This window comes from Podarcis gaigeae (genome assembly GCF_964106915.1).
Source record: "Podarcis gaigeae genome assembly, chromosome: 9".
In the NCBI taxonomy this organism is placed as follows: Eukaryota; Metazoa; Chordata; class Lepidosauria; order Squamata; family Lacertidae; genus Podarcis; species Podarcis gaigeae.
The window spans coordinates 59,239,574-59,260,221 of record NC_139685.1 but is presented as its reverse complement, the minus strand read 5'-3'; the positions used below and the strand labels follow the sequence as shown (position 1 = coordinate 59,260,221).

Sequence of the window (20,648 nt, the reverse complement as noted above, 5' to 3'; positions counted from 1 at the left end):
TACGGTTGAATATTGCCCCCAAATAGCAAGAGTCTAGAAGTACCCCTTGTGAAGGAAACAGGTTCTGTATCAATGCATTTTCAAGATGAATACTCTAAGTTACTGTAAGCAGCATCTGCATTCTCTTAACCAGATAGGGACAGTAGAGTTTTGGAAAAACCAACTCTGTCTGAAAGAATAGCCAAACGGACTAAATTCAGAATACTATTTGGAAAATACTGTTTGAAAAAGATCTTCCAGAGGTAACAGTGAGCTGAAAAAAGTTGTCAAGAATTTTATTGTAGTTAGAGAGTATAGCTTGGTATTTGGGTCAGCCGCAGAGGAATGTGCCAAACCTCTCCAGGAAGACCACCTGAATCAGCAAATAAAGGACTTAATAAAGAAAAAGGCAACTTCTCCCCGCACATAATTGATTTCTAAAATAAATAAATAAACAAGGATGGACAAGGTATGGGCCATTTGAGAACTGGGAACAGTCACTGCTGCTACAGAATTTAGGTGTGTATTGGCGATAGTAAGCTACCTGGGACTCTTTCTGCCAAATACATTTACAACACAAAAGTCATTCAAATTATAAGAAAGGGAAATTGTGTGTTTAGACCCAGAGACCTCCCCACTAAATAACGACACACTTGACTCAAATTTTAGTTTTGGTTTTTGGTAGAATTTAGGCCACAGCTTTATTGATTACAGAAGGTGAGTGGTTACATAGGCTCTGGTTCGACTAGCTCCCTGCAGCGCTGACTCAGGGCACCAGCCTAGGTCAGCCTAGGGTGAACACCTGGGTAGGTGAAAAGCCAGGAACAGACTATGTTCACCACCCAGATGCCCCCCTGGACTCAGACACGGGCACAACCCCCAGTTGAGTCCCTGGATTCCTTTAACGGAATACCCTTCACAAAGGGATAGTGAGACCGTTCTCCCATCCCTATCACCTGAACCAGTGCCTATCCACAACCTTACAAGTTGTGACGATTTGCTACACGGTAGGCAAAACCCAAATGGCAACTGCCAATCAGCCAAGTGGGAAAATTCCTGCCATGCCCCTGTCCCAATGACAGATGACACACGACAGCATAGCAAGGTCAATCACAAAATTCCCTAAAAGTAGGGTGATGTGGGTGGGTGTTCCGAATGCACGCGCCAAAAGAGGAAGCTCTGGGTCACGTGCATGGGTATATATAGCTCCCTCAATCTGTTTAGACTACGCCCCATTGGCCAGATTGAACCCAACATTAAGGGACCTACCAATTGGGTGTTGTGGCTGACCAATCTTACCCACCCACAACACAGGTGGTCAGTCTCCAGGTCTCACTGCAACACGTGCCCTCTTTTAGGGAGGACACGATTTGTATTAATGTGAGGAAGGACTTCCTGGCAGAATAATCAGCAAAGGCATGTCTGTTAGGGCAAATGGGACACTGTTCCAATAACTTCAATATGCCCTTCTGCCTGCCCTCTTACTTACTCCCATTCCAAGGAGTGGTCCTGAGGCTGCTGTAGCAGACTGTGAGGGTGGTGCTCACATGACCAGCAGAGTTACTGCTGCTTACTGGGAGGGAGAAAGGGAGGGTGGGAAGGGTGAGGTGGTGGGGAGGTCCTGGCTGTCAGTTCCTCCTCCTTAGCCTTCTAGAACTCAACAGGGAGGAAGATTCACACAGATCAACAGGGGTCAAAGTGACAATAAGCTGGCACTATCTGTTGTTGGAAGTGAGAGCTGGACCATAAAGAAGACTGATCGCCGAAGAATTGATGCTTTTGAATTATGGTGCTGGAACAGACTCTTGGGAGTCCCGTGGACTGCAAGAAGACAAAACCTATCCACTGTGAAGGAAATCAGCCCTGAGCGCTCAATGGAAGGACAGATCCTGAAGCTGAGGGTCCAATACTTTGGCCACCTCATGAGAAGAGAAGACTTCCTGGAAAAGACCCTGATGTTGGGAAAGATTGAGGGCACAAGGAGAAGGGGACGACAGAGGACGAGATGGTTGGATAGTGTTCTCAAAGCTACCAACATGAGTTTGACCAAACTGTGGGAGGCAGTGGAAGACAGGCGTGCCTGGCGTGCTCTGGTCCATGGGGTCACAAAGAGTCGGACACAACTAAACGACTAAACAACAAATCTGTTGTTGGCTCTGGCGCTACCTACTGTCAGCCTCCTTGTCTTCTGCCCTACCAATCCCAACGGGGACTGGCTACCCCAGGATATACAGAGTGTTCAGCAGTGATACTGAATAGCACTGAAAGTGGTAGAAGTTTTCAAGCAGAGGCTTAATAACCTTTTAAAAGGCTACGAGGGATTCTGTAGCAGCCAATTTTCTGCATTTGCAGTTGACCATCCCAGCTCCATGATTCCATGAAGCAGTTATGGAAGAAAGATGTTGCCTGGCTCTCTGTTGTCAGGGGAGTGATAGAAATCAATCTTCCCAGCTGCCCTCATTCTGAAGTTTTATCTCCCAAACAAGCCCACACTGGTTATTACAGAGGCTGATAGCTACTGAATAGAGGAGGCACGCTGATAAAGCTGCATGAATCTGTGCAGACATCAGGTGTGTTTTGTTCTCACATAGTGACAAATATGAAGAGGCAATGCACACAAATCATGAAGGACCGTGTCAGAGTGTATTTTTGTGAACGGACTTCTGCAAATCTCTCGTCTCTCTCTCATTTATGGGAATGACCCTGACCATGTACTGTAGAGATGTCAAGACCTTCTTGATAAGTCCAGATTTGTATCTCAAAAGAAACTGTCAGAAAGCCAGTGCCACAGTGGGGTTCTTCTGAATTTGAAGAACATGCACGGCTGGGTTGCAGGGACAGGAATTGCAAGATTGCTGAACTAGTGGCAGAATGGCCTAGTTATTTTCAAAACCTGGACCATTATAGCAGAGGTAGCCAATGTGAGGCTACGACTCTCATCCTGATGGGTGTGGGGAGCCCCACAGCATCTGGAGGGTACTATCCTGGCTCTCGCTGCCTTCAAGGGACTGCTTCCATAAGGCACCTTTATATTAGCATAGGATGGGAGGAAAGGAAAACAACTTACTGTTCAGTTCCGTTTTCTTGTCTCTCTGAAAGGAAAAGGAGATTCACATGATATGGATATCCCAGCGCTAATTGTCAGGGAGTAAGATTCCTACCTAGTCTTCTCCATCACATGTAACTCTTTCAAATGCCAGGATTTTCTCCTTCTTGCATATCAGAATAATCATGCTATGTGAGCATTCACTGAATTTGGCAATAAGGAATGATTTACTTGCTAGGGTTATACAGTTGTAAGCGATCTCTGGAGCAATAAGAATGGGAGCCTAACTACCGCCTCTTTTCTGAGTATGGATGGGTAAATATGTGAATTACAGTTTCTCACAATCCCTCAGGTTTCAAATCTTCAGTTCTCTACCTTTCCATATTAGCTCAGCAGCAAGCCCCAGAGTGGGTTAAAACAAATCAAAATTCAGAATAAAAGTAGTTACACCCTTATTTTCTAGTATGTACTTTTGCCTAATATACATATTAGTTGCAAAGTATATTTCCCATAATACTTATAATTTCTCTAATATAGTGCATTTTTGTATGTTATCTTCACTAATCTATGCATGTTGTCACACACTTTACCCTAACATATGTATTGTTGTACACGTTACTTGGCAGGAGAACTGCATTGCAAAATTCTGAGAAGTGTAAATTTTGAAGGCTGGCTGTGTTTTAGTTTGCATATTGTTTCAGAAAGTGTGAATTAGGCAGAAACGCCTTTAAATGTGAACTGAATTGAATCCTCCCTATTCCCCCTTGCATCTGAATATATATATATTCTCTGCCCAGAACATTGGAGGCTAGACACCACACCCCCTCTACAGTATTTATAGGAACTCAAACATTGAGATCCCGCTCTGTTCCAGTAACAAGAAGCCGAAAGCACCAGCCTGAAGATGACGAGTGAGACCTCGTCGAAACGTCGCCTAGACACCCCAACTTTTACACGGGAAGACACCCGAGGACACCAAAACCTGCATTCCTGTACCCGTGAAAATCTACGAAAGCATATATATATATATATATATATATATATATATATGCTTTCGTAGATTTTCACGGGTACAGGTGTGAAGAGTGTACGTGTGAAGAGATGGATTAATTTTGCAGATTCCAAATTGCTCTTTAACACGGAACATCACCACAAGAGAATAATCATGGAAGCCATCGAGATAGAGAAACACCCTCACAACATGAACAAGCGTGACGACACATCCCGCTTGCCAGACATCTGGAAATTAGCCCTCCCCACAAAAACTGACACCAGATCCAGAGGCACACAGAACGCCAACACCAATCAACCACACCAGACCCAAACCCAGACCCTCTCCACAGATGAATTACTGACACCATCCAGTAGCCAATCCATGGTGGCACCTCCGGATGCTGCACCCCCCTGCAATCCCTACACAGATCTGGCTGACACAAGCCACAAAACCACAGCTCGCCCCTATACACGAAGCCAAGCCAAAGCACAACTAAGTGCAATACAGCCATCTTCTCAAGAAAACTCTTCACAAAGTTCAAGAGGTCAAGACACAAAGACTTTAGCAACTAATCCACACCTAATGACCCACCTAAGTGGTACTCAGGATATCACTCAAGAAATCACTCAAGGTATCTCTCAAGTAATTAAGGAACAAAAGAAGAAAAGGCACACTAGCCTGGGAACTTCCTCTCTGCCCAGAACATTGGAGGCTAGACACCACACCCCCTCTACAGTATTTATAGGAACTCAAACATTGAGATCCCGCTCTGTTCCAGTAACAAGAAGCCGAAAGCACCAGCCTGAAGATGACGAGTGAGACCTCGTCGAAACGTCGCCTAGACACCCCAACTTTTACACGGGAAGACACCCGAGGACACCAAAACCTGCATATATATATATATATATATATATATATATATATATAATCTTTATTACTGTCCAACGACCCATAACATAGATACAGAATAAAATACAAACTCATATGGCCAACCCCCCAGGGAAGAGAGACCGAAGCTTTTTTTGTTTAGTCATGGGTATGTTGATCTGCAACTTAATATTGCTGTGAATAGAGCTGATGTTTGGGATTCTAGCTACCCTCTGCAGTACAGTTACCCTCTGCAATCAGTCATTATTCCGCAAAGACTGAGCATGCTCAGTCTTCATAGGACTCGTTTCCTGTTCTTCTGCAAACCGTGGGGTGTCCAAAAGCCTGCTGACAGCTCCCTCTTGAGGCAAGGAGGCTGGTTGATGATGCTTAGGCTGGATAAGCAAGAACTCAGTGCAACATGTTGAACATCATGATTACAAATCGCAAAAAATCCCAATCAGTTCAAAAATATTCTAACAAATATGCTGCAGCTGAAATTAAAACGGGAAATAGAATTCAATATATATATATATATATATTTGGGTTAAAAGTTGAATAGATACCTGGAGTTGTCTTCAAGCACATTCTGTACAAAGTCACCAGAAGGAATACGGAAAGGGATATGACTATCAAGGCAATGATGACCGGCAAAATAATGGCTGCATGCAATGGAGAAAAACTGTTTTAATTCATACATGTCAACATCTTAGATTCTTTTTCAAAAGAAAAAAAACACGCAAAACATGTTCCGCCCTGACCCCTTTCTACACAGTGCCTGCAGTGGAAATTCTTACCTAATTTCCCAGCTTTCCTATTTTCCAGTGCAACCACTGGGTGGCAGGCTTACAGCCATTATGAAAGACCATAACCTGACTTCCTCCCTCTGCAGTAAACAGCAATATCCTTGCTGCGAGGCCTGCGTCCATATATACCCTTCCTTGACAGGCCTAAAGGTGTATAACACTTTTCCTAGGAGAATTAAGGATGAGATTACAAAAAAGTGTCAGCAGTGACTGCAGTAAAATTCCAATTTGTTTGTGTGCATTGCATTGTGCGTGCATGTTACGTTATGTTGTTATCCTATGTTATGTCATTACGTTATGTTTGTGTGTGTGTGGGTTTCTTTGTCCAGGACTGAACTGCTGCCTTTGATAGGAGGCAAATGCCACACATTGTTTTACTGATGATTTGTTAATTATTCTCTATGATTTATGTTGTATTTGTGATGTTATTGGGCAGACATATCCCCCCTGTTCATGCTCTCTGTAAGAATGACCTGATCCAGGGTTATCACTTGCATGATACTGCAGCTTTGACCTCCATCCTCAAGAATAATTTCAGGGCTCAGAGGGTGAAAGGCGATGTCAGTTCTGCTCTCATTAGAGCCTGTCTCTCTTGCAGATAGCTCTTATGCAGGCAGGTAGACAGCTTTCTGTAATTAGGTTCACTGTCCACCAAGGACTGAAGTTAAGTTGCTGACAAATTTATTTCGGCAGCTGCCATAAAACCACCACACTCAGTGTACTTACTGGTATAAGAGGGGTGATCCTGTTTTTCGGCGTGTGCATTTACAGTGTTGCCTACGAGAAAGAAAAACTGTGATTAAAGTAAAACATTCACTCTCATGGTTTCTGCTTAAAAAATAATAATTCAGCTAGCAGTTGAATAATAATAATAATAATAATAATAATAATAATAATAATAATAATAATAATTTATTTATACCCCGCCACTCTGGGCGGCTTCCAACCAAATACTAAAATCTATTAATCATTAAAAGCTTCCCAAAACAGGGCTGCCCTTAGATGAACACAACTGCAACTTTCTTATCTCCCCGCATCCCACTGCTGTCCAGTTCCAAGTCACCAGTAGACTTAAGAGCAATTATTATGATACTATTCTGACAAGAGAAGCTGCTTTGGTTCCGCCTCTTTCCCTTCTCATTTTCCAAGTGTCAGTTCTCCACATTTCCACAGTAGTTTGCGATTTTTTATTTTTGTCATCGGAAAATTCACCAGCATTTTAGTAACAAATTTCTCCCAAAAGACACCTTTTTGTACACAGTTTTGCTCAGTGCTATTTTTCGAGAAAAAGAAGTGCCGTAACTCTCCACAAACACCTCCCTTCTTCTCTTAGAATGACAATGGTGCACACTTGAGAGGTGCCTGAACTGCATTCCAGTGAGTTCTGGCTGGAAAAAAAAGCCCTGGTTTTGCTTAATGTACACATTTTTGCAAATCTGTTTCCCCATTTTTGCATGTTATTTTCACTAATATATGGGTCTGCACATTTTACCCTAAAGTATACATATACTGCTTGAGCGATGAACTTCCTTGAAAAAGTTGGAGAAGGATGGCTGTACTTCAGTTCATGTGTTGTTTTAAAAAGAGCAAATCGGGTGGATATGGCTTAAAATATGAACTGAATCAAATTTCTTTTCCATCCCAAGCTAGGAACGATCTATAACTCAAATATTAGCCGAGTCCACTTGGATATAACCCAATTTCACTCCCCTGATTCCATTTTGAGTGCTTAGAATTTAAGCCAACTAAATATAATTTGCTTCCAAGAGATTTAGACTGAATTAAATCCAAGTACCTCAACTTCACAGATCTCTCCCCCCTTACACACACACACGCGCGCGCGCGCACACACACACACACACACACACCCCAATAGCATATGGCTTATTTAATGCTTTTCAGGGATTTTGTTATAGCCCTCTTCATTGACATTGCTGGTCTCATTAAAACTAGATTACATTTTTTGCTGATCCAGGTTCAACCTTATTGAATTAACCAAAATCTTATGCTGGTCAGCAGTTTTCTGCCTCCCTACTATGTGATATTATTTATTTGAAAAATAATCTGGCATCCATTATTATGTTTTCTTGAATTTTCATATACACTTAAGAAACCTACATTCTAGGTGATGTTATTGTCTTAAAAATATGCATCTGTTTTACTTTCTTTCTTGAGTGAAAGCATTTCTCAGTTCACACTAACCTTTACCTTATTATCTGAATCCCAGGTGAATTTTTTAAAAAATAAAAAGCTCACATATTAACCTCCTCAAGTTTCTGAGATGCTTTAATTCCTATATTTTTGTCAGTATTTACCAAAATAGGGCATATCAAAGGACTGCAACCTTACTATAAATTCTGTTGTGAATCGTGATCATTGTATTTATTCCTAGGGTTTCTTTTCCCTCCATTTGTGAAAGGTAAGTTTGCCATATGGCTGAGAATTGAATGCCCTATAGCACGGTAGCAGAACATAAACGTTGTCTGCAAAGGCCTGTAAAACAAGCGTGTGGAATCACTAACTTGCAGGCCGTAAGAGCTCCTGCTGCCACACTCCCCCCCCCCCCAGCCAACAGAGTCTCATCTGCCCCTTCCTGATGCAACAAGGCTGGAAGAAAGCCTTCTATTGGAACCAATGGAAGGCTTTTTCCAAGCCTAACTGCAGCGTGATGGAACCATTTTCATAGCTTCAGAGGAAAGGAAGGTCCTCCTGGAAAAAGCAGCAGAGGGGGGAATGGGTAACCATCCGTCAGCAGCAAGGCTTGGAAAAAGCTAAAATGCTCACATTGGCCACATTCACTGTTGTCTTGGCCACTGCCGTGTTCCCCTGAAGGGCTGACCAAGGGGGAGTCCAATCCTTGGGCTGCAAAAACTCTCCCCACCCTTGCTATAAAGCTGCAGGTTAAATTGTTGGTATCTCCTGAGGTCACATAGAGTAGGTGAAGGGGACATTTGGCCTTCCAGATGTTGCTGAATCAGAACTCCCATCATCCCCCAACATTGGCCATGCTTGCTAGGGCTGAAGTTGGTTGTAGCTGAGCAACATCTGGAAGTCCAAAGGTTCCCCAGACCTGACCTAAAGGATCTCCTGTAGCCACCAGACTGTTGCCATCAGTCAGAATAAGCCCTACTGTGTTTATCTAGATGGACAAGTAATCTCAAGCTGCTGTTTATATCCTTGTGCTGTTAGGCATATCTGGTCAACAGTATCATGCTTTTCAGTTCACCTTTAATGAGCAATTTGCACCGCATCCGTCATCGCTATAGAAAGCCCAAGAAATTGACAATGACTGGCAGACTTATTGAACTTGTTCGATGCCTCTTCCATGTCAACCTCATGCTCCTTTGGGGGCTGTGAGTTTAGAGGGGCAGCTGCCCTATAAAAAGAATCTGGGAAGACTTCCAGACTCATTACTGAAAAATGAGGAGGGCAATATTGTCTGGAATAAGTTGTTGTTGGGCAATGAGCTATGAAGCGGGGAGAGAGAAAGCCTCCTGTTTTCCCCCTTCTTTTTTGCATTGCTGCCTTGCCTCATTCTAGTAGGTGGTTAACAGACCAGCAGATGGCATGGGAGACAGAGACCCCAAACCAACCTCCCTCCATTGTGTTCTCAAATGGCTAAACAACTGCAGTCTTCTTCCGTTTGTTTCTTTCCCCCCTTCCTTTTTGGATGGCAACCAAATGAAGCTAAGCTCAAGTACGCTCCTGACTGATTGCTCAAAGGGGATGCTAAAATACACAAAGTATGTTTTTGTAATTTGGAGGTGGAGGAGCTCAAACAAGATCTACACTTTTTCATTTTTAAAAAATGACACATACATATGTTGTTCTAAACTTCCCAATTCTCCAAATTATAGAAATAAAACCTGCCGAAAGTGGTTACAAATGAACCCACTGTGGGGAAGGTCCTTTATAATAATAATAATAATAATAATAATAATAATAATAATAATAATATCTTTATTGTCATTGCCCCCTCTCAGGGACAACGAAATTACTTGGCTGCTCCATCCACCCAGATAGGGCACTCCACTTAAAATCAGAACAACTATAAAAACACTAATTAAAACAATATAATATAATACAGCAAGGAAGATTAGATGACTTCAAAGTCCAGGTTTCCCATTCAGGGCTGAGATCGCTCTGGAGAAGAAGCTGTTCTTGAGACGGCTCGTTCTTGTCATCATCGTCCTGTATCTCCGTCCCGACGGCAGGAGCTCGAAGAGACAGTGACCAGGATGCGATGGATCTTTTACTATGTCCAGTGCCTTCCTATGGCACCTTGTGGCATAAATCTGCTCTAAGGTGGAGAGTGGGCAGCCAACAATGCTCTCTGCTGCCTTAACAACTCTGCACAACACCATCCTGTCCTGGGTAGTACAGCTTCCGTACTGTGGCATCTGAATATAGACTGCATTTTTAATCAAGACTTATATTGGCTTATATCTTGATCAGGTTCCTAAATTAAATGGGCTTAGATTTTCAAATGTTTCATGCCAGGCAGAAAGAACCTTGGCAAGAGGTTTTTCTCCTAAGACAAGGGGGCCCCATTGATTTATAGTAGAAAAACAATTCTCAAAGTCATAAAAAAGGGAGAATTACATATGCTGCCCCAAGGCTGAGAAAACACAATTAAAGGCAAGGGTAAATAGTAAAATAATACCAATGTGCCTCTCAGTAAAATGAGCCAGATCTTCTTTCCAAGGTTGAAAGGCCAAGAGCAGTGAAAAAGGCAACTGGCTTGGCTAGAAGAAAAGAGAGCATTTTTGGGAAATTTTCTAAAGCTGTTGGGAAGAGCTAATGGGAGAAGCATCTAGCTGGCTGGGAAAGGAGGGGGAAAGGGGGGAGGTGTAAACTGAAGAGGCTTCTTTTTAAAAGCTGTTTTTTACTGAGTTCCTTTTTACTTTACAAAGGCTTTATTCTTTTAAAAGGCTACCTATGATAAGTGAATGAAATATATTAGCTTAAATATATTGGCTTAAATGTAATTATGCAAAGGATTTAAGGAATGCTAGATTCTTATTTCATATGGTTGTAAGAGTTGTATTTATCCTGAAATTAAGTCAGCCACCAGCCTAGCCCCCCTGCTAGACAGAAGACGCCATCCAAGCACTCTTGATATATATGGTTGTCAGGCATTTGTTTAGAAACTTTCAAATGAAGGAAATCTTTCAATATTGATGTGAAACTCAAGATCCTTGACATCTGTTGAACATAAAAATGTAAGATTAAACATTTGTTTTAGAAGGCAATAGGGCAAGGAGGGCAAGAGGTGAGCTAGTAATTAAGATTCCATGTAAGATATATTATTACTTATTTGTCATTTATATATAGCTCTTTGTCTCCCTTATAAGGGCAAGGAAGTGGGTGTATCTTTTGTGGGTGTATCTTTTGTGATTGGTTCTACCAAACAGCCAATAGGAATTTCAACCAGGCTGATTGGACAGAGGCAGCCACAGGAGGAGCAAAGGGGGCTGGATTAAGGGAATATAAGTGCTGGCCAGGATGGCAAGAGGCCAGGCCAGAGCTTGGTAACCATATACCACTGAGCCTCTCATTTATTTGTCTGACAAATAAATTATTATTTTAATTTCTCTATTGCTGCGTTGAATATTTCATTCCAGCTAAGCGTTAACCACAAGCAGGGTGCTACATTTTATGGTGCCACTGTGACTCGGATAAGTGGTCTGCTGGAACGCAGCCCCTTCGCCCTACTGGGCAGGGTACAAGAGAGAGGACCACTGCTTACCCAGCGGGCACTGGTAAATTTTTCCAGGGGGAACGCAGAAGACTCGTCTGTCTGATACCCTGCTCATTGGCGGCGACGGACCGGGGGGAAACAGGGAACCAACCAAGGGTAAGTGCACAAAGGGATTTTTGGCCCTCCAATTAATTGGGAGGAAGAGAAGTCTTGATCAAACTTCTGCGTCTCAGTAAGGGGAAACTGAGTACGCTAGGTGGTTGGGTACATCAGATGTTGGTCTGGTGGAGGAAAAGGGAAAATTGGGAGGTAGAGTGTGGTGAAGTATCTAGCGCATTGTATGTGTGAGAAAGTACAGAGCAATCTGTAGCTGACCTGAGTGTGGAGTGACTGAGTGGATACTTCACAGGGCCATACAATGGGAGTTGGGGGTTCAAAGGGGGAAAATACACCTCTTGAGTGTATGTTAAATAATTTTAAGAAAGCCTTCTCAGGGGCATATGGAGTCAAAATGACGCCAGAGCGCTTGAGAACGTTATGTGAACTAGAATGGCCGAAACAAAATACTGAATGGCCATCTCAGGGAACTTTTGATATAAATTTAGTAAGCAAACTTTGGTCTAATATCGCCAAAGAAACTGGAGGGTGCCCAGAACAATTTCCATATATAGATTCCTGGCTGAGCACATTAAATAAAAATCCTCCATGGATAAGGGAATGCAAAGTCAAACGATGCAAATTATTGGCTGTAAAAGCTGAAGCTAGGAAAGGAATCTTGCCAAATAAACTCAAACCCATTTTTGAGGGACCAGAGGAAGAGGTGCTTCCACCTCCACCCTATGCTCCACATCGAAGGGAGCTTAATTCAAACACTCCGCCAGTTGTAACCCCAAGGCAAGAAAGTGGAATGAATAATGGGAGTGGAGTCACAGAGCTTGATTCCTTGATAGATTATGATAAATATCTTCAGGAGGCATTGGAGTCCTATAATAAAGCCCAAGCAGAAGTGGTTATTCCACCTGTGACTCCTAATAGACCTGCATCTACAGTCTCCTTTAGTGGAACAACTGATTGCCCACCCCAAACCCCTGTACATCCAAGTCCCAGAGAAATATTACAGAAGTTACAGGGAGACCTTAATCGGTCAGCAAGCAATACAGCCAGGCGTATAAAGCTGCTAAAAGAACGCCTTGGGACAAATACCATCCCCTATGATTTGAGGCCCCTAGAGCAAAGCGAAGAGAAAGATCACGTAGTAGCCCCTCTTAGAAGAGTATTTGATGCACTTGAGGAGCCTGCGCTGGTTAACGGGCAACCCGGACCACGGCCACCTCGAACTTCGACCCTGCAATATATTCCATTCACAACTACAGATTTGATGAATTGGAAAACACACACCCCATCTTTTGCAGAAAAACCTCAGGCTATGATGGACTTGGTGACTTCAATAGTAAATACTCATAGCCCTACTTGGACAGATTGTCGCCAGCTCCTAAATACTCTTTTCACCACTGAGGAAAGGAGAGACATAATTGAAAAGGCACAGATATATTTGCGTGAGCAGGCCAGAGTGGGAAATATTTTTAATATTGACCGTCATCTCCAAGATAACTTTCCCTTGGAAGATCCTAATTGGGATCCAAACAATGGAATTCACCTGGCCAGACTTACCACCTACCGCCAGACGCTTGTGCAAGGTATCCGCAGGGCATGCCAGAAGCCCACTAATATGTCTAAAGTCTCAGAAGTAGAACAGAAACCAAATGAGAGTCCAGGAGACTTTTTAGAGAGGCTGCAAGAAGCCTATCGTATATGGACTCCTTTTGACCCTGAAGCCCCTGAAAACAGCAGAATGATTACTGCTACATTTGTGGCCCAGTGCGCTTCTGATATTCGTAAGAAAATTCAGAAATCAGAAGGATGGGAAGGGATGCTGATGAGCCAAATTATGGCCATTGCACGCCGAGTTTATCGGAATAGGGATGAGGCTGAGAAGCAAGAGAAGAAGAAGTGGCAGAAGGAAAAGATGGTAATGCTAGCCACAGCAGTGAAGCAAGACCACCGCCCCTTAAATGGAGGGAGAGGGCGAGGAAGGAATCCACCACTGGGAAGGAATCAATGTGCAAATTGCAAGAAGGAGGGTCATTGGAAGCGGGAGTGTCCTGAACCCCTGAGGTTGGAAGAAGTACGCCCAGGCCCAGGCCCAGGCCCAGGCCCAGGCTCCGGCCCAAGAAACCAGGGACGGGGACGGGGAATGATCCGAAATGGAAGATATCAGAGACCAGGACAAGGACAGAATAGAGACAATTTCATTGGACTGGCAGAAGAGGATTTTACTCAAGACTAGGAACGACCGGACTCCATAAAGTTAGGCTTCCAGGAGCCCACGGTCACGATTCAATTAGGGAGCCATTTAATAGACTTTATGATTGATACTGGGGCTGAATACTCAGTACTCCCAGAACTATTGCAGAAAAAGGCATCCAAAAGTGTAGTCATTAAAAGTGCCACTGGACAGTCAGCTAAGAGGTCTTTCCTCCAACCTTTGGAATGCCAGATTGGGGGACATCGTTTAACCCATCAGTTTTTGTATATACCTGAGTGTCCAATACCTCTCTTAGGCAGAGATATGCTGTCCAAATTGCAGGCCCAAATCACCTTCACTCCTCGAGGTCCAGAAATGAAACTGCCATCAAAAGCAGCAGGAATAATTACCCTCTCAGTACCTAAGGAACAATCATGGCGCCTAATGTCAGCCCTGCAAGTCCAACCCACATTGGATACAGAATTAAACAAGCTCCTCCGAACTCTACAAGTGCCACCAGGAGTATGGGCCGAAAATAGCCCACCAGGAATGGCTAAGAATATAGCTCCAATTGTAGTAACCCTAAAACCTATGGCTACCCCCGTATCTGTAAAGCAATATCCCTTACCCCGGCGAGCAGCAGAGGGCATCCAGAAACATTTGGACCGCCTATTAAAATATGGTCTGCTTAAGCCTTGCCAATCAGAATGGAACACACCCCTTTTGCCTGTTCGAAAACCTGGGACAGATGAATACAGGCCAGTGCAGGACTTGAGGCTCGTAAACCAGGCTATCGAGACCTTGCACCCAAATGTACCAAACCCATATACCTTGTTGAGTTTGATCCCACCAGAAGCAACATTTTTTACTGTATTGGACTTGAAAGATGCATTCTTCTGTTGCCGGCTGGCACCACAGAGCCAACCTATATTTGCCTTCCAGTGGGAAGACCCTTTAACAGGAACAAAAGGCCAGCTAACCTGGACAAGATTGCCCCAGGGATTTAAAAATTCCCCAACTTTATTTGGCACTGCCTTGGCGAAGGATCTAACAAGTTACCCCTCAATACCGGGAGAAAAGGTGGTTCTGCAATATGTAGATGATCTTATACTAGCGGCAAATGATTTTAATACCTGTAAAGAAGGGACAGAGGAACTGCTCCACTTGCTCTGGGAAGCTGGCTACCGAGTTTCCCAGAAAAAGGCACAGTTATGTTTAGAAAAGGTCAAATATTTGGGCTTTGACATCTCACACCAACAACGAGCATTGAGACCAGAGAGGAAAGAAGCTATTTGCCTTATCAAGGAACCTACCACAAGAAAACAACTTAGAGGATTCCTGGGAACAGCAGGGTTTTGTAGACTATGGATACCTGATTTCAGCAGTCTGGCCAAGCCCTTACATGAAAGCACTCGAGGTGCAGAAAAGGACCCATTCGTATGGGGACCTGAGCAGAAACAAGCCTTTTTAGTTATCAAACAACGACTTATGGAGGCCCCAGCCCTTGGATTGCCTAATTCGGAAAAACCCTTTCAGCTGTATGTACATGAACAGAATGGGATTGCAGCTGCAGTCCTGACCCAGAGATTAGGAAGTTGGAACCGCCCAGTAGCTTATTTGTCTAAACAATTGGACTCAGTAGCAAAAGGATGGCCTCCATGCCTAAGGGCAGTAGCGGCCACTGCAAGCCTTGTCAAAGAAGCTGATAAATTTACCTTCGGCCAGACGATGTATGTGAATGTACCTCATGCTGTTCTGACACTCATGGAATATAAGGGTAGTTATTGGCTAACGAACCCAAGGATGGCTAGATACCAAGGCCTATTGTGTGAAAATCCCAGGATTCATCTACGAGTAGTGAATATGCTCAATCCAGCGACTTTGCTGCCCCTACCAGAGGTAGATGATGAGGAATCACATGATTGTCTCCAAATAATGGATGAAGTTTATTCCAGTAGACCTGATCTGAAAGATGAACCATTGAAAAATCCAGATGTTGTATATTATACGGATGGTAGCAGTTACCTTCATGAAGGTGCCAGACGAGCAGGATATGCTGTGGTCACCAATGAGGAAGTTGTGGAAGCTGAAGCTTTGCCTGCTGGCACATCAGCACAAAAGGCTGAACTTATAGGCTTAACTAGAGCTCTGCAATTGGCAGCTGGATGTAAGGCAAACATCTATACTGATTCTAAATATGCCTTCTTAACCCTGCATGCACATGGAGCTCTATGGAAAGAAAGAGGTCTAATAGGAGCCCACGGGAAGGCCTTGAAATATGGACCTGAAGTAGAAATCCTGTTAGAAGCAGTATGGGCTCCAGAACAGATTGCTGTAATGCACTGCAAAGGTCATGGACGAGGAAGGGATCCAATAACCAGAGGAAATCATGCTGCTGACAAAGCAGCCCGAGAGGCAGCCCAAAAGCCTGTGGGAGGATTTATAGCAGCCCTCATACCAGAGGTAGTTCCAGAAGAAGTTAAACCTCACTATACCCCAGAAGAGAGGAAGTGGGCTGAACAGGAAGGAGCGGTTATGAAGGACGGTTGGATGATCCTGCCGGACAATAGGATTTATGTACCTCATCATCTAGCAGGCACAATTGTAAGAAATTATCATGAATCTACTCACCTTGGCGGTACTGCAACCAGAGAGAGTCTCAGTCGGAAGTTGTATATTATTAATCTATCACAATTAGCAACTTGCATTTCACAGAAATGTGTTCTTTGTGCTAAAAACAATCCCAGGCAGGGACCAGTACAACCTCCTGGAATTCAACATGTGGGATATGTCCCCATGGAAAGTCTAATTGTGGACTTCACAGAGCTGGTCCCTTCTAAGGGATTCAAGTATCTCCTTGTGTTTGTAGATACTCTTACCGGATGGGTTGAAGCTTTTCCCACCCGAACTGAAAAGGCACGAGAGGTAACTAAGAGACTCCTCACTGAATTGATCCCAAGGTTTGGATTACCTAGATGCATTGGAAGTGATAATGGGCCAGCGTTCATTGATCAAGTAGTACAAGATGTATGTCGAGTCCTACAAGTAAAATGGAGACTGCATGCAGCATATAGGCCTCAGAGTTCAGGGAAAACTGAAAGAATGAATCGGACTCTGAAAACCCAATTGGCAAAATTAACCCAGGAAACGGGATTGGGATGGGTAGATGTGTTACCCATAACACTGTTTCGTGTTCGGTGTGCACCTACAAAAAGACTTAAGTTGTCACCTTTTGAGCTCCTGTATGGGAGACCGCCCTCCTTTGTTCAGGATATTCCAGCTGACCTTAAACAAATAGGAGATCATGTGACACAGGGACAAGTGCAATCTCTCTCCCGTGTTTTTGTTTCTCTTAACAGGTGGGCCCTCGAACGCACGCCGTGCAGCATTGCCGAGCCGATTCATCAGTTCCAGGCTGGCGATAGCGTATGGGTGAAAGAGTGGAAACGTGATCCACTTGCACCAAAGTGGCGTGGACCTTACACCGTCTTGCTCTCTACTCCAACAGCGGTGAAGGTAGCTGAGGTGACCCCCTGGATTCATCACTCTCGTTTGAAGAAGTCCGAAGGCAGTTGGACGTGCAAAGGTGACCCCTCTAATCCTTTAAAACTAACTCTCTCCAAAAACCCCTGTATCTAGCCCTACCGGGAACGGGCTAGGTCACGGGCAACATTTGACGACCGGCCTGCTGCAGCCACAACCTGGAAGCTGGCTGACCTGCGCACGCCTGAAGCTTGAGGAGCGTCTGAACCAGCGACTGTGAACGGAAAGATTCTCTAATACAGTTGATTGACTGCCCCCTTGTGGAACAATTATCAGAGATATTACTCATTGGGGATCCTCGGGATATATGTTTTGGTCTTGGTGGTACCCCATTTCTGTCACTGGGGGAATTATTGGGGCTAATAATTATTTGCTATCACAATAAGGTAATCTTTTGTGGAAGGAATGCATATACTAGACATCAACATGATTTTATTATTAATCCTGATCCCTTGGGAAGGGGAAGGGTCCTTGAATCTGACCAAATTGGCTAAATATGGATTCAGCCATGACCACAATATGTGGGTAGGCTTAGCTGAGATGGTAGCCAATGTTGCAAATAGGACCAATTGCCTTGTTTGCTCTCTTGGGCCAGATGATTCAGAGGGAGGTATGCCCTTATTACCGATACCATTAGATGCCATTGGTATGGTAAGCGAAATGCCACACCAAACAGAAATACAGAATTTCCCCGGATGGAACTCAACTAAACCATTACGAGTTATACCTGTACAAGGGGAATTCTGTGTACATAAATCATCAGATGCAGCTGATTCTCCCATGATAGGCTCTTCTCATTGTCACTATACTTGGGATTATATTAAGAATAGTCATACCTGGGCACACGGTACTACCTATCGAACTCGGAATACCTTGCCCTGTGCACCTCCTTTTATTCACGCATGGAAAGTGGTGTGGAACATAACTGTGACAGAAAAAGGCAATCTAACATACTGCACTGTGAACTCTCTACCTCTTTTGGTATTTCGCCTTCTGTACTCCACGTACCAAAAACCTCAGACCCGATGGTTGTGGTGGATATGTGGAGAATGGGCATACAAAAAGCTCCCTTCCAAATGGAGTGGGACTTGTTTCTTGGGTTGGGTATTACCACCAATGTGGATTATGCCCACTAGTTCGGCCAGGCGAACACGAAGGAATGCTGATATTTCTCATATAGCAGGAGGAAGTACCCAAAGTTGGAGCGGTACTGATGATTGGCCGCCAGAGCGCATTATAGCCTATTATGATCCTGCCTCCTGGAATCCTGGTGAGCTCATACAAGGGGCACGGGATCCTATTTATAATCTAAACAGAATAATTCGATTGCAAGCAGTAGTGGAACTTGTAACCAATGCAACGGCCCAGAGTTTGAGACTTATTGCACAACAGTTGGATGAAAGTAGAGCCGCCATTTTGCAGCTGAAAATGGGAATGGATTATGTACTTGCCAGGCAGGGAGGCCTATGTGGAGTCTTGAACTTGACAGGGAATGCCTGTTGCTTTAACATTTCAGATAATGGTGAGGCAATCCGTGTGTTGGCCACAAAGATGGAGAATATAGCACATGTCCCAGTACAAACATGGGAAGGATGGGATATGGGATGGCTCACCAATTGGTTACCTAATGTCGCAGGACTCAAAGGGATACTATTGTCTTGCTTGTTTTTCTTGACAGTAGTGGTAATGGTTTTGTGTATGATGCCATGTATCATTTCATGTTTTAGAAGTACAATTAGCAAGATGGTTTCAAATGAAACTCTACCTCATATCATGGCCCTATACAGAGCTTTACCTCAGGAATATGATGAAGGTCAAGCTATCAAGGACACTTGGGATGAAGGTCCTTGAGCTTGAAAGGGGGGAATGTGGCATCTGAATATAGACTGCATTTTTAATCAAGACTTATATTGGCTTATATCTTGATCAGGTTCCTAAATTAAATGGGCTTAGATTTTCAAATGTTTCATGCCAGGCAGAAAGAACCTTGGCAAGAGGTTTTTCTCCTAAGACAAGGGGGCCCCATTGATTTATAGTAGAAAAACAATTCTCAAAGTCATAAAAAAGGGAGAATTACATATGCTGCCCCAAGGCTGAGAAAACACAATTAAAGGCAAGGGTAAATAGTAAAATAATACCAATGTGCCTCTCAGTAAAATGAGCCAGATCTTCTTTCCAAGGTTGAAAGGCCAAGAGCAGTGAAAAAGGCAACTGGCTTGGCTAGAAGAAAAGAGAGCATTTTTGGGAAATTTTCTAAAGCTGTTGGGAAGAGCTAATGGGAGAAGCATCTAGCTGGCTGGGAAAGGAGGGGGAAAGGGGGGAGGTGTAAACTGAAGAGGCTTCTTTTTAAAAGCTGTTTTTTACTGAGTTCCTTTTTACTTTACAAAGGCTTTATTCTTTTAAAAGGCTACCTATGATAAGTGAATGAAATATATTAGCTTAAATATATTGGCTTAAATGTAATTATGCAAAGGATTTAAGGAATGCTAGATTCTTATTTCATATGGTTGTAAGAGTTGTATTTATCCTGAAATTAAGTCAGCCACCAGCCTAGCCCCCCTGCTAGACAGAAGACGCCATCCAAGCACTCTTGATATATATGGTTGTCAGGCATTTGTTTAGAAACTTTCAAATGAAGGAAATCTTTCAATATTGATGTGAAACTCAAGATCCTTGACATCTGTTGAACATAAAAATGTAAGATTAAACATTTGTTTTAGAAGGCAATAGGGCAAGGAGGGCAAGAGGTGAGCTAGTAATTAAGATTCCATGTAAGATATATTATTACTTATTTGTCATTTATATATAGCTCTTTGTCTCCCTTATAAGGGCAAGGAAGTGGGTGTATCTTTTGTGGGTGTATCTTTTGTGATTGGTTCTACCAAACAGCCAATAGGAATTTCAACCAGGCTGATTGGACAGAGGCAGCCACAGGAGGAGCAAAGGGGGCTGGATTAAGGGAATATAAGTGCTGGCCAGGATGGCAAGAGGCCAGGCCAGAGCTTGGTAACCATATACCACTGAGCCTCTCATTTATTTGTCTGACAAATAAATTATTATTTTAATTTCTCTATTGCTGCGTTGAATATTTCATTCCAGCTAAGCGTTAACCACAAGCAGGGTGCTACAGTACCACACACATAAGCCATAAGTGAGCACGCTCTCAATGGCACAGTGATAGAAGGCAAGCAGCAGTTTCTGCGGAAGATGGTTTTTCCTTAGGATTCTTAAAAAGTACAGTCTCTGCTGCGCCTTCTTCACAAGCCCCCTTGTGTTGACACTCCAGGACAGATCCTCTTGTAATTCAATACCCAAAAATCTGAACGTTGTTACCCTCTCCACACAGACCCCATCAATCAGAAGTGGCTGGACATTGCTCTTCTGTCTCCTGAAGTCCACCACAAGCT

General features: G+C 43.5%; 1 protein-coding gene across 5 annotated transcripts in view; it reads right to left on the bottom strand.

The window, feature by feature from the left end:
• The window catches only part of EMCN (endomucin), a 51,259-nt gene that overhangs the window by 6,046 nt on the left and 24,565 nt on the right, over positions 1 to 20,648 (bottom strand). For all 5 annotated transcript variants that reach the window (XM_083756914.1, XM_083756915.1, XM_083756916.1 and 2 more), the window contains exons 8-10: positions 6,419 to 6,469; positions 5,453 to 5,548; positions 3,047 to 3,071 (exon numbers count right to left, since the gene is read on the bottom strand). In XM_083756914.1, coding sequence (XP_083613040.1) covers positions 3,047 to 3,071; positions 5,453 to 5,548; positions 6,419 to 6,469 — 172 coding nt within the window. The remainder of the gene's footprint in view (positions 1 to 3,046; positions 3,072 to 5,452; positions 5,549 to 6,418; positions 6,470 to 20,648) is intronic.